The following is a 14,293-nucleotide window of genomic DNA, read 5'->3' on the forward strand; positions in this document are numbered from 1 at the left end:
TTATTTTTATTTATTTTTTACAGCAAACACACCTTATGTTTAATGCTATTAAATCGCCATTGGCTACATTTTAAGCAGTCAAATCAATACTGTTTCCTGCTGCAGCTATAATGTGATTGTGCAGAATATTCAGTATAGCTAGTTGTTGTATCTGTTGTGATAATAAATTACTAAATGTGTTATCAGGAATCTAATACACAATCTTTTTCACCTAAATTTCAATTACAAAATACAATCTTTGAAATTTTAGGCAGAGATTTATATTAAATCTCGATGCACCTGATACATTGATTTACTGTTGCATATTAACGACATATTAAATTATTTAAAGTCTATTCCTAAACAGAGAATAGCATTTAATTAGGCTCCTGTGAAGGAAATCATTGGGATTTGTATAAAGCAAACAAACAAACAAATATTTTATATACAACACTTAACCACTGCAGATGGATACAAAATCTGTATGTTTGCAAAAGGCCATAGGAAGGATATTTTAAAATGTATAATTCCTGCTTTTTAGCCACTGTCTGTGTTTCTGCTAAAGTGTATAATGAAAGCATTGGAATATTGATCAGAATCATAATTTACCTTTAAATTCTACACCACGTGACTCTCTGGTTCCTGCAGCCACAAAGATCATATTATTATTGATAAGGCAAGTATTGCTTTAAAATGGGTTCATTTTAGATTTATTTCATTTTATTATTTTAGATTTGTCAGAATAACTGAAACCAAATTATTTATATGTTGCTATTATTTGCAAAAAAAAATAAAATTTCCTGGGGAATTGCAGAGGTAAATTGCAGTGATATTATATATTATATATTGTTCTTATAATCTGTTTAATAGCCAACTACAGATCGAAGAAAGGGAGTGGGCAGTTGGAAAATAAAATCCCATCGTTGCAATAAATATATTTGGATATTGGATATATGATGCATTAATATATATTTCAAAATGCACAAACATGGGATTTTTTTTTCTCGTGGTATTTATATTTGAATTTGTAAAAAGTTACTAAATACAATATAAATCTTAATATTCTGAATTCCTATAAAATCATGAATCCAACAGATAGCAACAATGAGTGGAATGCACAATAAACACGGATTGCGCGCGCACACAATACAGATATGAGTGCAATAAATAGAATCTAGCAATCTAAATAGAATATATATATATATATATATATATATATATATATATATATATATACATATACATTATGCGCATCTTATCCCTCTCTCTATCTCTCTCTCTCTCTCTCTCTCTACATACATAGATACACAACTCCACACACACATACGTATGTATGTATGTATATATATATATATATATATATATATATACTGAACATCCACATACAAATATATACAGTATAGCATTTTGCTGTGTGTATCCCCTCTCTATCGTTGTATCTTTCCAATATCCAAGGCCTGTTTGTATGCGTGTAATTGTGAGTACGCTAGATAGATAGATAGATAGATAGATAGATAGATATATAGACAGATAGATAGTTAGATAGATAGACAGAGAGATAGATAGACAGACAGACAGATAGATAGACAGACAGACAGACAGACAGACAGATAGATAGATATGGGTGTAGATAGATGTGTGTGTGTGTGTGTGTGTGTGTGTGTGTGTGTGTGTGTGTGTGTGTGTGTGTGTGAATTAATGTATATATTGAGTGTTCTAGAATCTCAGACATATCTGATAACATTCTAAGTAATAACATTCTAAGCCTGCCCCTCCCCCACCCAGCCCAGCCATAATTAATGTTGGGCATTCTATATACAGTGTATCCCTGTGCATTGTGCTGATTTTATTCCCCAGAAGGAGCAGTGGCTGAGGCAGGGCTCAGTGAGAGTTACACTGATTTCTGACTCAAACCAGGCAGATTTTGTAGTTTCCTTGTTTTCTTACCAAGTTTTCTCTAACAGCTGGAAGTGGTCGGAGGGGGCTGTCTTTAAGGAGACCTCCTGCTCGTCCTTTGACAGCTGATCAAAAGAAAATAGGTCACGCTTTTCAAACGTATGTCCACCCTTTGCTTAATTACTGTGCCTTTAAACAAAGGTAACATCTGCGCAACCTCAGCTAGCCCAAATCTCCAGAATGAGGGACACCGACCTGCTCCTCCAGGATCTGTCACTTTCAGCCCTTAGATATCCAGGATCTCCTATTGTCCTCCCTGATCCCCACCGATTTGGCTTTTCTCTAGCTAAATGCAGCAAGATCTCCAATTACATGTATTTTACAACTAAAATGGCCATTTTTACAATAGGCTCTCTCCTGCTAAATATGGAATTATTTGGGGGTGTTTTGTTCCATTTACAATTTTGACCCTCTTGAAATAACGACAAGAAAATTTAACATGAGATCTAGCCTAAAAGACACACATATATACGTGTGTGTGCATGTGTATTTAGAGATATTGGGTATGTGCGTGTGTGTATATATATATATGTGTGTGTATGAGTATATACATAGTTTAAATATACACACAATATATGTAAATATATATCATATATATATATATTGGCCGAATATATCAGCCATAGATGCGCATAATGGCAAAATATCCAATTTAAATAGCTTGTGTAACAGTTTATAGACGTATACAGTTGTTACAGTATATTTTTACAATACATTAAATTATATTTTTAAATTGCGTTGCTTTCCTCTAAACTGGGTGCAGAATGGAAAATGTATCTCTGATTGCATACAGTTTTATAATGATGGTAATACTGGTTGATCAATTTCCCTAAGAATATACAATGCCTTACTATGTGTGGCCTATTACCCAGCTGTTTTAATGTGTAAAATAAATATTAAGTGAAAGAAAATTAATAAATAAAACAAACAGCCTTCACAGCATGTTTACTTCCTATGCATTCTGTCTCTTTGGATTTATTTTAACCAGGTGAATACGCTACATCTTTGGATTTTATTATTTGACATAGAACTGTATGGGGCTAGCTGGGCATCAATTGGCACAGAAATAGTTAATTTATTCATGGTCCTGTTAGAACCGTTGTGGATCACCAGGGGCTGTGGAGCTTGATAAGGACTCTGATGATGCTCAGCCAGCCACTGGTGGCTCAGGACAATTAGAGTGCCAAAGGTTACAGTGACAGCATTTGCACAACATATTTTCTTTTAACTCCGTGTGTAAAATCTATGCAGCCTAACAGGTTAGTAAACAATGAATCATTCCCTTAAAGAGTTAACTCTCACATATCACATAGGACAGACACAGAATAGCATGTTAGACCTCTCTGGCCAGGAAAATGTTAACCAGTTCTTCACAGGCTGCAGTCTATCCCTGGTATGAGATGTGAAACCCTTTGGGAATCAGAACTGCACAATAACAGACCTGCCTGCAGTGTATGCCCAGCCTAGGAAAGAGTTAATAATTTTTCATGACATATTAACCCTTAAGAGTGATAGAGCTTGACAGGCATCGGGGAGCAATATTAACCCTTTAGAGGGACAGAGTTGTTTAACCCTTCCCTCTTGGCTGTATCCCCACAACCCATATAGTGAGGGTTTGTTTAACCCATTAAGAGGGAAAGGGTGCTCAGTGTAATCAGTGCTGGGCAGGAAGGGGTTAATAATTTTCCTTGGAATGATAACCCTTTAGAGGGACAGAGTTGGTTATTCCTTTCCTCTTGGCTGTATCCCCCATCCCCCATATAGTGAGGGTTTGTTTAACCCATTAAGAGGGAAAGGGTGATCAGTGTAATCAATGCTGGGCAGGAAGGGGTTAATCATTTTCCTTGGAATATTAAGCCTTTAGATGAACAGAGTTGGTTAACCATTCCCTCGTGGCTGTATCCCCATAACCCCTATACAGTGAGGGCTTGTTCAACCCATTAAGGGGGCCAGGGTGCTCAGTGTAATCCATGCTGGCCAGGAAGGGGTTAATAATTTTCCTTGCAATATTAACCCTTTAGAGGGACAGAGTTGGCTAACCCTTCCTTCTTGACTGTATCCCCACAGCTCATCATACTTTAACCCATTAAGGGGGCATGGGTGATCAATGTAATCAGTACTGGGCAGAAAGGGGTAAATAATTTTACTTGGGATATTAACCCTTTAGATGGACAGAGTTGGTCAACTCTTCCCTCTTGGCTGTATCTCCACAGCCCCCATACAGTGAGGGTTTGTTTAACCCATTAAGGGGGCCTGGGTGCTCAGTGTAATCAGTACTGGGCAGAAAGGGGTAAATAATTTTACTTGGAATATTAACTCTTTAGAGGGACAGAGTTGGCTAACCCTTCCCTCTTGGCTGTATCCCCACAGCCCCCCATACAGTGAGGGTTTGTTTAACACATTAAGGGGGCCTGGGTGCTCAGTGTAATCAGTACTGGGCAGGAAGGGGTAAATCATTTTACTTGGAATATTAACCCTTTAGATGGACAGAGTTGGTTAACCCTTCCCTCTTGGCTGTATCCCCACAGCCCCCCATACAGTGAGGGTTTGTTTAACCCATTAAGGGGGCCTGGGTGCTCAGTGTAATCAGTGCTGGGCAGGAAGGGGTTAAGTGCTGCTCGGCCGCTATTTCACCCTTCTACTGAGACTGAAGCAATGTGAAGCTCCGCTCAACCAACCTCCCAGAGGCTAGCCCCGCCCCCAGCCCCCGGATTGGTCCGCGCTCTCAGACGCCGCGCCGGGACCGAGAAGCCGCGCTCCGCGATTGGTTGCAGGTCTTGTCAGCCAAGCGCTGCGCGGCCCCGCCCCCCGCCCCCCTCTCCCAGCGGGTTAGGTAGCAACATTCAGCAAAGCCATTCTGGACAGCTCCGGCTGGCTGCACACACGGCGTCAGAGGAGGAGAGCGGCTCGGACATGTCGAGGAGGAGCGGCGCTGGCCCGTCTGACAGAGCTCGGTGAGCGGACCCTCCCTCACAGCCAACTGCCCCCTCACCCGCACTCAGCACGCACTCACACCTTCACACCTGCACTCACTCACCCTCACACCCGCACTCACTCACCCTCACACAGCAACTTCCGAGGCCTTAAATCCCCCCCCCGGCCCCCAGACCGGCCCCTATGGACTGACTGAGCGCGGGCTGCATGAAGACTGCCTTTAGATGCCTGACCAAGGAGCCGGCAGCGTGCGCCATGAACCCGGAGCTGAGCATGGACAGCATGGGCGGTCTGCACGGCGGGAGCAGCCATGAGCAGGATGCCATGAACAGCCACAGCCCCCACCATCACCACCGCAGGATCCACCACCACCACCAGGAGCGCTCCGCCATGGTCTCCAGCATGGCCTCCATCCTGGACGGGGCCGGGGACTACCGGCCGGAGCTGTCCATCCCCCTGCACCACGCCATGAGCATGCCCTGCGACACCTCGCCCCCCGGCATGGGCATGAGCAGCACCTACACCACCCTGACCCCGCTGCAGCCACTGCCGCCCATCTCCACCGTGTCAGACAAGTTCCACCACCACCACCACCCGCACCACCACCACCACCACCACCAGCGGCTCTCCGCCAACGTCAGTGGCTCCTTCACCCTCATGAGGGATGACAGGGGGATCCCGGGCATGAACAACCTGTACAGCCCTTACAAGGACATGACTGGCATGGGGCAGAGCTTGTCCCCCCTCACGGGCTCCCCGCTGGGGAATGGTCTGGGGTCCATCCACAACACCCAACAAAGTCTCCATAACTATGGACCTCCTGGCCATGAGAAGATGCTCAGTCCAAATTTTGATGCCCACCACACTGCCATGCTGGCAAGGGGGGACCAGCACCTCTCCAGGGGTCTGGGGACCCCCCCTGCCTCCATGATGTCTCACATCAATGGGATGCACCACCCTGGGCACCCTGGCCATGCTCAATCTCACGGGCCTGTGTTGTCCTCCAACCGTGAAAGGCCACCCTCCTCCTCCTCTGGATCTCAGATGAACACCTCTGGACAGCTGGAAGAGATCAACACCAAAGAAGTTGCTCAGAGGATCACTGCAGAGCTGAAAAGATACAGTATCCCCCAGGCTATCTTTGCCCAGAGGGTGCTGTGTCGGTCACAGGGTACCCTTTCAGACCTACTAAGGAACCCAAAACCTTGGAGTAAACTGAAATCTGGGAGGGAGACCTTCAGGAGAATGTGGAAATGGTTACAAGAGCCTGAGTTCCAGAGGATGTCAGCACTCAGGCTAGCAGGTGAGTTACAGGGTGGCTTGCTTACTATGTCCTTCAGGAAACCCTTCTCATACCCGAAATCAGTTTATTTTATCTGACATCAAGGTGGGTTGAGTGTTAGGAGAGGAGCACGATTTACCTATAAAATTATACCAATTCATGGTTTGTGGTGAGTCGTTTAGTGTTTTGTCACTTGCTGTCTGTAAAACTGAACATTTTTTGTTTAAAAATAAGAAGAGAACGCTGACAAATCTTTCCTTTGTCAACAAAAATATTCCTCTTTTTCTGAAATGCAGCATTCTGTTGGTAAAATCTGTTAGCAAAGCACTTGAGGTTTGGGTCATTTTCATGCACTGCCTGATGGCTTTGGAACTCAAGTGTGTTTGCAAAAAATACATGAGAGCACATTGGATTCCTTCATCTAGAAAGTGTAAATTATCTTAAAATAGGAGGATTTTTTTGTGAACGTAATGGTGTTGAATTTTTTTTATATTATTTAAAAAAGTCACACATGATTGTCGTGTGCATGAGCACAAAATTGGTTTACAGACACCTGAAAATCAGAGAAAACAATCGATTTTAGGATTCTGCACTGTACATTGTTCCTTTTTTATTGTGGCTTTATTTGCCCCCCTCTAGTGGTTGTAAAGTGGATTGATTGTGTCTTTTGTTCTGATGTGGTATGCTGGCCTCACCAGTATTAACCAAAATATCATATATATAAAAAATATTTTTCTTTTACGGAGAGAGTTTTGTGAGTGTCAGCATATATATTGGTTAGATTTTTACAACAAAGCATTTTCTGTTAAATTACAAACATGCTAAAAATCTGGGTGTAGTTCACATAGCAAATGATTTCTAGTATTGAAAATAATTCTGCTTTTCTTAAGTAATCTCACAGAGCTTTTTGGACAATGAATACAATTCCTGATGTGAATGAATTATCAGATGGACAAAAGAATTGTACACTCTAGATAGCAGGTCTTATAATGCACCCAATACACAATGTCAAACAACCCTTTAAAATGACACTTGGCTATAGCTGCAAACTAAGACTGTAAAATCAACATTTACCAATTTTCCTTCTACCTTTTACATCATGGTGATCCTAACTGTTGTTTCCTTGTGATAAAATAGTCATTATTGGTTATTGATTAAGTTAACCCTTTGTCATCTGATGTGGTGCATGTTACTCCTCACTCCGGGGATAATAGTAAAGCGGTCCAATGGCCACTTCAATGCATATTCTTTTAAACTGTATGCATTCAGTTGAAAGAGGATTTATTATTTTTCTTTGTTCCATATATAGTAGCAATTTATATTTTGTTGTCACAAATGCATTTACTGTAGAGTACTGATTTACAGAGTAATGTGCCATGCACAACCTCATAAAATGCAACGTCTTGCTTCTGCAATTTTGTGTATGGTAGGAACAAGAAGATTTTGTTGTGGGCCACTTGAAATTTTAAACACACAATACCTTTCTTTTTGCACTTAATTATTGGCCTGTAAAGTGAAGCCCATGGATTGAAAAGGAAAATGGCCAGCGATGTATGCTGGTCACGTAGAAAGTCAGCACAGAGTAGAGACTTGCTATGTGCTTCTGATTTTAATCATTTGGAACAAATTAATATCGATACAATATTTAAAGCACATTTTACTAGCTGAAAATGTCCTGTGTTACTGCTAAACATGTAGACAATTATTGTCTCAAGTGATCGCACAATTTGCAATGTATGCACAGACCTTGAATGGGCATATTAGAGACATAATTACATTATATTATTAACCCTTTATTTTCATAAATTCCAACTGCATCTCATAGACCGGTAAGTTAATATGGGTATTCTGTAGTACAATTAAATTGCATTTTATGTAATAAGGAGGAGCTGGACATGGGCAGAGAAGAGCATTGTGTGCTGGTTTAGCTACAGGGAATTAAGAGAGAGTAGAAGCCATTTCTATGAATTATTGATAGAAATCTCAGATCTGGAGAGACCAGTGTCACTTGCTTTGAGTTAAACAGGCACAATCCTGCAGTGTGGGGGTCTGCAGATCAGACACTGTTCTGTAAAGCCCCCAAGCTGAGAGACTCTTGCAAGGTGAGAGATGTTTAGATACAGAGCTGTCCTGGGCACTCATGATAAATCTCTTTTGTTCTGGCCCCTTTACAGTCTGTATCTTCCAGCAGTAAAATCCCCAGTACGCAATGATTTATACACAATGTACAGAGAACTAATGATTTTTATATAGATAGATATATTTTTGCAAGTGCAAAGCAAAACATTAACTAATATATAAACAAATCAGACAAAAACATGACACTGGAAGGTTCTTCAAATACGAAATGAAAATGAAAGTACTAATATTAATGTTTATATATTTATAAATGGTAACATTATTGAGACACCCATATCTATCTATCTATCTATCTATCTATCTATCTATCTATCTATCTATCTATCTATCTATCTATCTCTCTATCTCTCTATCTATCTATCTATCTATCCATCCAGAGACAGGACGAGAGGCTGGTATTGCATTTAGTGTTTTGGTAGTACATTTTGATGTTTTGTGTGATTGATTTTTCTTAGATGGAAATGTTGAATATGTATTTTTTTATTGAGTGATCTAGCTGTCATAACATTACAATGCACCTTGTTTTGCGGTTTCCTTTCTGAATACATGCCTATAATTATACCATAAAGGCATGCTCTTTTTCTTTTCTGGATATTCTGAAAGGTGCTGGTTCTTGATTTATGTATTTATTCCATTCTGGAAGATCTACAAGTTTATTGTCTTGAAGGGAACTCCACTTCTTCTGTTCTCATTGTTAAGCCCCCACCACCAAAAGCCTGACCGCTTCATGAAGTTAGGTGTTATTGTCCTTAAACCTTGTTTGCCTCATGACTGTGTGATCACTAGCATTTTAGTAAAATGATTTATAAATTATTTTATATATCCGGTTTAGATTGTAAGCTTGTTGGAACAGGGTCGTCTTTACCTCTTGTCTTTGTTTATATCCTGTATGTAAATAACTTGTAAAATATACCCATTCTATAATTGTAAAACACTGCGGAATATGTTGGCGCTATATAAATGATGATAACAATAAGTTTAACTCAACATAATGAATGCTGGCCTTTTTAAAAAAAAATATTTTTTTAATTGCCATTGTTTTTGTAGTTTAATATACACCTTTTCTGCATACTAGGGCACTTATTGTCAAAAAGTTCATGCCAGTATACTGAGTGTAAGTGGTTTAAATGTGTGTGTATGTGTGTTTAGAGGGTTCACACATTGCTTCAGTTTCATTACTGCCAAAGCAGAATATTTATTTTTTTGGTTAATTTCATGAAAGATCAAATGGATATCCTGCATGGGCAAAAATACATTTGAAAAAGGACACTGTTGGAATTACAAGGGAATGGCTGATATTTTTTTCCTTTTTGTACAGTAAGCATTGTATTCCCCCACATGTTCAGCTTGTTGGGCTGAATATATAAATAATTAAATATTTTGCCGCTTGACATTACCATTGAAACCCCCTATGGATCACTAACAGCTTTTTAATATGCGTTAGTGCGGGGGGTCTCTTTAAATATAGGTCAGTGTAGCGGGAGCAAATCGGCACACAATGGCCAGTGAATTATAGGGGTTCCACATTTGTCTCGGTATTTAATCTGTAGGATTTAATGTGTCTTGCGTCTTTCGTGATTTTTACAAATTACATTTTCCGCACAAATCAATGTTGTTGCTTCTTAGAGTTCCGCTGCCCTCCATGTACTTGGATATGTTGGACGATAATTTGTATGTTTTTTATGTAAAATATGAAGATGGTATTATCCGTTATATTGGATAATGCTATGCATGTATTTAAAATTAATTGATTATACTCGCGCACACGTATGTATGTGTATAACGCACCATATTCTACTTTGTTAAAATGATTAGATATTTGGATGTTTGTCTTTACTAGTTACGGTGTTTATTTAATGTGTTTGAATTTGAATGAGCTACACCTTTCTGATATTCTTCGCTCTGACGTACATTGACATTAAGAGCAGTGTAAACCCCAGACTAATTTCCATAATCAGGAATATTTAGGCGGGGTGGGGGGGGTTGTGTCTACCCTCTCACTGTCAGAATTTCACACATTCTGTATATGGTGCCAATCGATCCACACAATGTTCAGAAGATTAAAAGAGCACTAATTCTACGAGCAATATTACAAATGTGTGGACCCAGTTTCGATTGATCTGGAAAGCGATCTGCCTTGTTTCCAGTAAAGCAAGATGCATTTCCAGCATGAAACCTCCTCTGATGCCCCCCTCCCCCACTTGTCTCTCTTTCTCCTCCTGTCCCAGGACATCTCCAATTCTCTGGGATCAATTTGTTGAATAAGCAGATTGGGAGAGATAATTGCTCCAACGTGGCATTTCCTCTTTTCTCCTGAATTCATGTTCCTATCACACACAAAGATACGTAGCACTATGACAATAAAGCAGTCTGCCGCCCTTAGGAGTCCTACACAGTTTGGTTTTAGTATTATACGATGACAGTTGTGCTACACTGAAAGGTCCAATGTCCAAAGTTCACGTTTATTCATGGTTACTTTCAGAACTTCACTTGACAAACTTTATACAACGCTCTACAAAAATATCTTTACGTACTATAGCCAAGGCTTATTCTCTGCCACAGAAATAACCATGTGCTATGACCCAAACCTCATTGCGTCCTACAGAAATAGCTGCACAAGCTAAGAGAACATCATTTACATGTCCTACAGAAATATCTGTATCTCCTTTAACCAAGCCTTACGACTTGCCATGCAGAAACACCTGTGTGTGCTATACATTGTATTGGATACCCTAGAAGTATATTTATATGCTATAATAGTTTATCTCACAGAAACCATAGGATCATAGGCTATATCAAATATATATAGGCTAGTAAGACAAATGTACATGATATATACATATATATAACATTATTAAATAACATTTATTTTTACAATATAAATACATGTTAAAACAGAGTTTTAAAATGTGTTCTACAGCAATTCCACTGAATTCCCCCAACAGGCCTTTAATAAAGCCCTATAGACCTCTATGTACAAATTTATTTTCACACCGAGAATTAAAGTAATTTTCTGAGATAGGTGAAATTACATGGAGCATAATATTCTCTGCTTTATGAGTAAACGTAAAAAAATAAATAAATACATTGAAAATCAATATTCTTCCTGTCTCTTTGTCTGTCTACATACATACCCAAACCCCAAATATAAAACACTCATCTTTATTAAACTAACAGGTATTAAATTAAAGGTGGGTGGCCTGTATTCAAATCTAAAAGCAATAAAGACATGCATACAAAATACATGGTTGATTAATGTTTGCTGGTATTTTATACCCACCATGAGCAGTGATCTGTTGACTGTATTTCTAAACTTTATTAGCATTATTTTCTAAGTATTTAGCCAACAATAATACGTTTAGCCGTTTCGATTTACAGGTGTAAATAGGTAAAACTAGTATGTTGTAATACCTATTTTCCAGTAAAATATATCTCTTCCTAGCCTTGTATGACCTTTTTAAAACTCTTGTTTATAAATAATAATAGACATAGAACTAATACAACCATTATTATTAGAAACAAGACAATCCTGCTTAAACAAGCTCCATCGTTTAATAATGTGGGTACCAACATTCATATACATATTGAAAAAGATGAAAATGTGTATTAGATCATTGATATTTAAAAGGGGAATGTAAAGGCCATTCTTGAGAGCCAGGCATATTGTTTTCATGGTTGTTACATGTAGCAATTACTAAATCTGTGGCCCCTATACCGAAATTGAGTAGTATGAAGTGGCCAGGCATGTTGTTCTCAGAAATTATTGGTGGGGTTTTTTTTTTGTTTTTTTTACAATTTCTTGTTCTATGTAAGACTGGCACTAAGCTGGAAAATATGTTCATGTAAACTCAAATTAGAATCATTGACGTACTGTATATGGGAGAAATAGGGTATTTGCATAGAAGGAACCAAGTTATAAACTATAGTAAAAAAAGCTGCTTCTTAATATGTTTGCATAAGGATAAGAGCCTAAGAGAATTTTTTTTTTTTTTTTTTTGCTAAAATGTGGCTTTATGATTCTGCAATAAGACAAGCTCCGTCCTGCACAGAGTCTACACAGAGCTCAGCGTTGGAGCTCAATGTGCAGGCTTTGAATCTCTTGTATCCTGCAGAGAGGTGTGTTTATCTGTAAAGAATACAGCTTGATGCTGCTCCAGTCTGTTCTAGTGTGTTGTGCAACATGATTGGTTGAATGTGTGAGGTTCGTCGAATGCAAAGAAATCCTTGCCCATTGGCCTTTGCTGATTAAATATTTGTATTTTCTGCAACGTAGAAGTTAAAATGATTTCAAATTCTGTAGCTATAACGCTTTTATTGCTATATGAAGAATGTTGGATAATTCCAATCTAATAATTGCAGTTGGGTAATTCTTCATTCCATTGTTAGCGACATTCTGCGTTGTTTTGTTTAATTCTATAGCTACCAGGGCTGAAATATGATGTGTGTGTGTGTGTGTGTGTGTGTGTATATATATTGGAGAATCACAGTAGGTTGATGGGGAATCTCAATTCATGTAGATATTCTATGAAAGTAATTCAATGAAACGTGCAAACATTTGAGTTATTTCATGTAGTGTCAGACTAAATATACTAAGGTCATGAAATATCATGAAATCCCAATTTTCCTTATAAGAAAAGTGCTTTATATAGCTTTCATAGATCCTTTCATGTTTCTTGATTTGAATTATTAAATAAAGACACAGAGGCAGTGTAAAAGGCACAAATAACGTGTCTACAATATGTTGGATCTTTGTAAATATTCAATAGTGGTTTGGTATATTTTAACTGAATTAAGATAAGTATATATACAAATATACACACAGAGACCCATAATATGGCAGAAAAGAAACTATATATGCAGCCTTTCAACAAATGGTATGTCATTTTATTGTAACACTAATAGAATAAATCTGGCCTTACAGCTTTAGTACTCTTTATCATGCGTATATATATTTTAACGTATCCACTCACTATCATATAAAACAAGCGCACCCTCTCTAATTGAGGTCATGGAGAAAGGCAGGCTTTGTGTAGGCTATAAAGACCGTAAGATAATTTAATCAGGCCTGGACTTTGCCTTTCCTAATCAAATATAGATATTTTCCCTCACAGGGGATGGACGAATATAAAAAAAAAAAAAATGAGTCTTTGTGTTTGTCTTTGCAAGCGATTTTATAACTCACAAAGGATACTGAAAGGGTTAAAAAAATGCAATTAGCTGATCAATAGTTGGTATTTTTTTTATTGGAGAATATTTATATCCTGGGATTCTGTATTGGGATTTCTGTATACCGTGATAGCACATGTGCCATTTTTTTTATTTACAGTCATAAGAATGGATTGTAAGCTCTTTGGGACAGTCACGATTCCTTGGTTACAGAGCAGGTGGGAGGTGCCAAGGTAACACAAGAGGGGGAATTGTGTTGGCAATGGGAGGGCTAGCCTGTTATTGAGTGTTGTAAACACATATTCATTGATTTACATTTGTCAGAGAAGAAAGTTAACGCACTGAATAGAAACCGTTAGCATTTTATGCAGGGCGAGGGAAACCTTTCCTATTGATCTTATTGATGTTTTCTATCCCTTTTACAAAACCACACAGTTAAAGACCCCTTGTGCTCAATAGATTTACCTCTCCTGCTAAAGACACTCACTTTAACTGGTGTAATGTTGTAAGAGCTCATTCCAAAGGCTTAGATACAGGCAATTGATACTGAATTGCATGGCAGACTGATTCACGCATTTAACTTTCAAAAAAAAAATAGAAAATATAACTATTTTCATAGCGTACAATAAATATCAAGCCAGGATGCCTAATTTTAATTTTATGAAAAAAAGAAGTTTAAATTTTTTTATCTCTACTGACTTTAATAATCTGAATAATAAAGCAATAAGGTATAATATCAAACAAAGAAACTAAGAATTCTGTTCGATTTCATGCCACAAAGCAGTAATGAAAACTATCTTAAATAAAACAAAATATATATTTTTATGAAAAACATAT

At 38.4% G+C, this 14,293-nt stretch overlaps 1 protein-coding gene across 2 annotated transcripts in view; it reads left to right on the forward strand.

The window, feature by feature from the left end:
- The first annotated feature begins 5,076 nt into the window (after positions 1–5,076).
- ONECUT2 (one cut homeobox 2) overlaps positions 5,077–14,293 on the forward strand; it is a 43,636-nt gene continuing 34,419 nt past the window's right edge. Inside the window, exon 1 of one of the 2 annotated variants that reach the window (XM_063456825.1) lies at positions 5,077–6,172. In XM_063456825.1, coding sequence (XP_063312895.1) covers positions 5,077–6,172 — 1,096 coding nt within the window. The remainder of the gene's footprint in view (positions 6,173–14,293) is intronic. The other variant, XM_063456826.1, reaches the window with a different exon arrangement.

This window comes from Pelobates fuscus, chromosome 5, assembly GCF_036172605.1.
Source record: "Pelobates fuscus isolate aPelFus1 chromosome 5, aPelFus1.pri, whole genome shotgun sequence".
NCBI classification, from domain to species: Eukaryota; Metazoa; Chordata; class Amphibia; order Anura; family Pelobatidae; genus Pelobates; species Pelobates fuscus.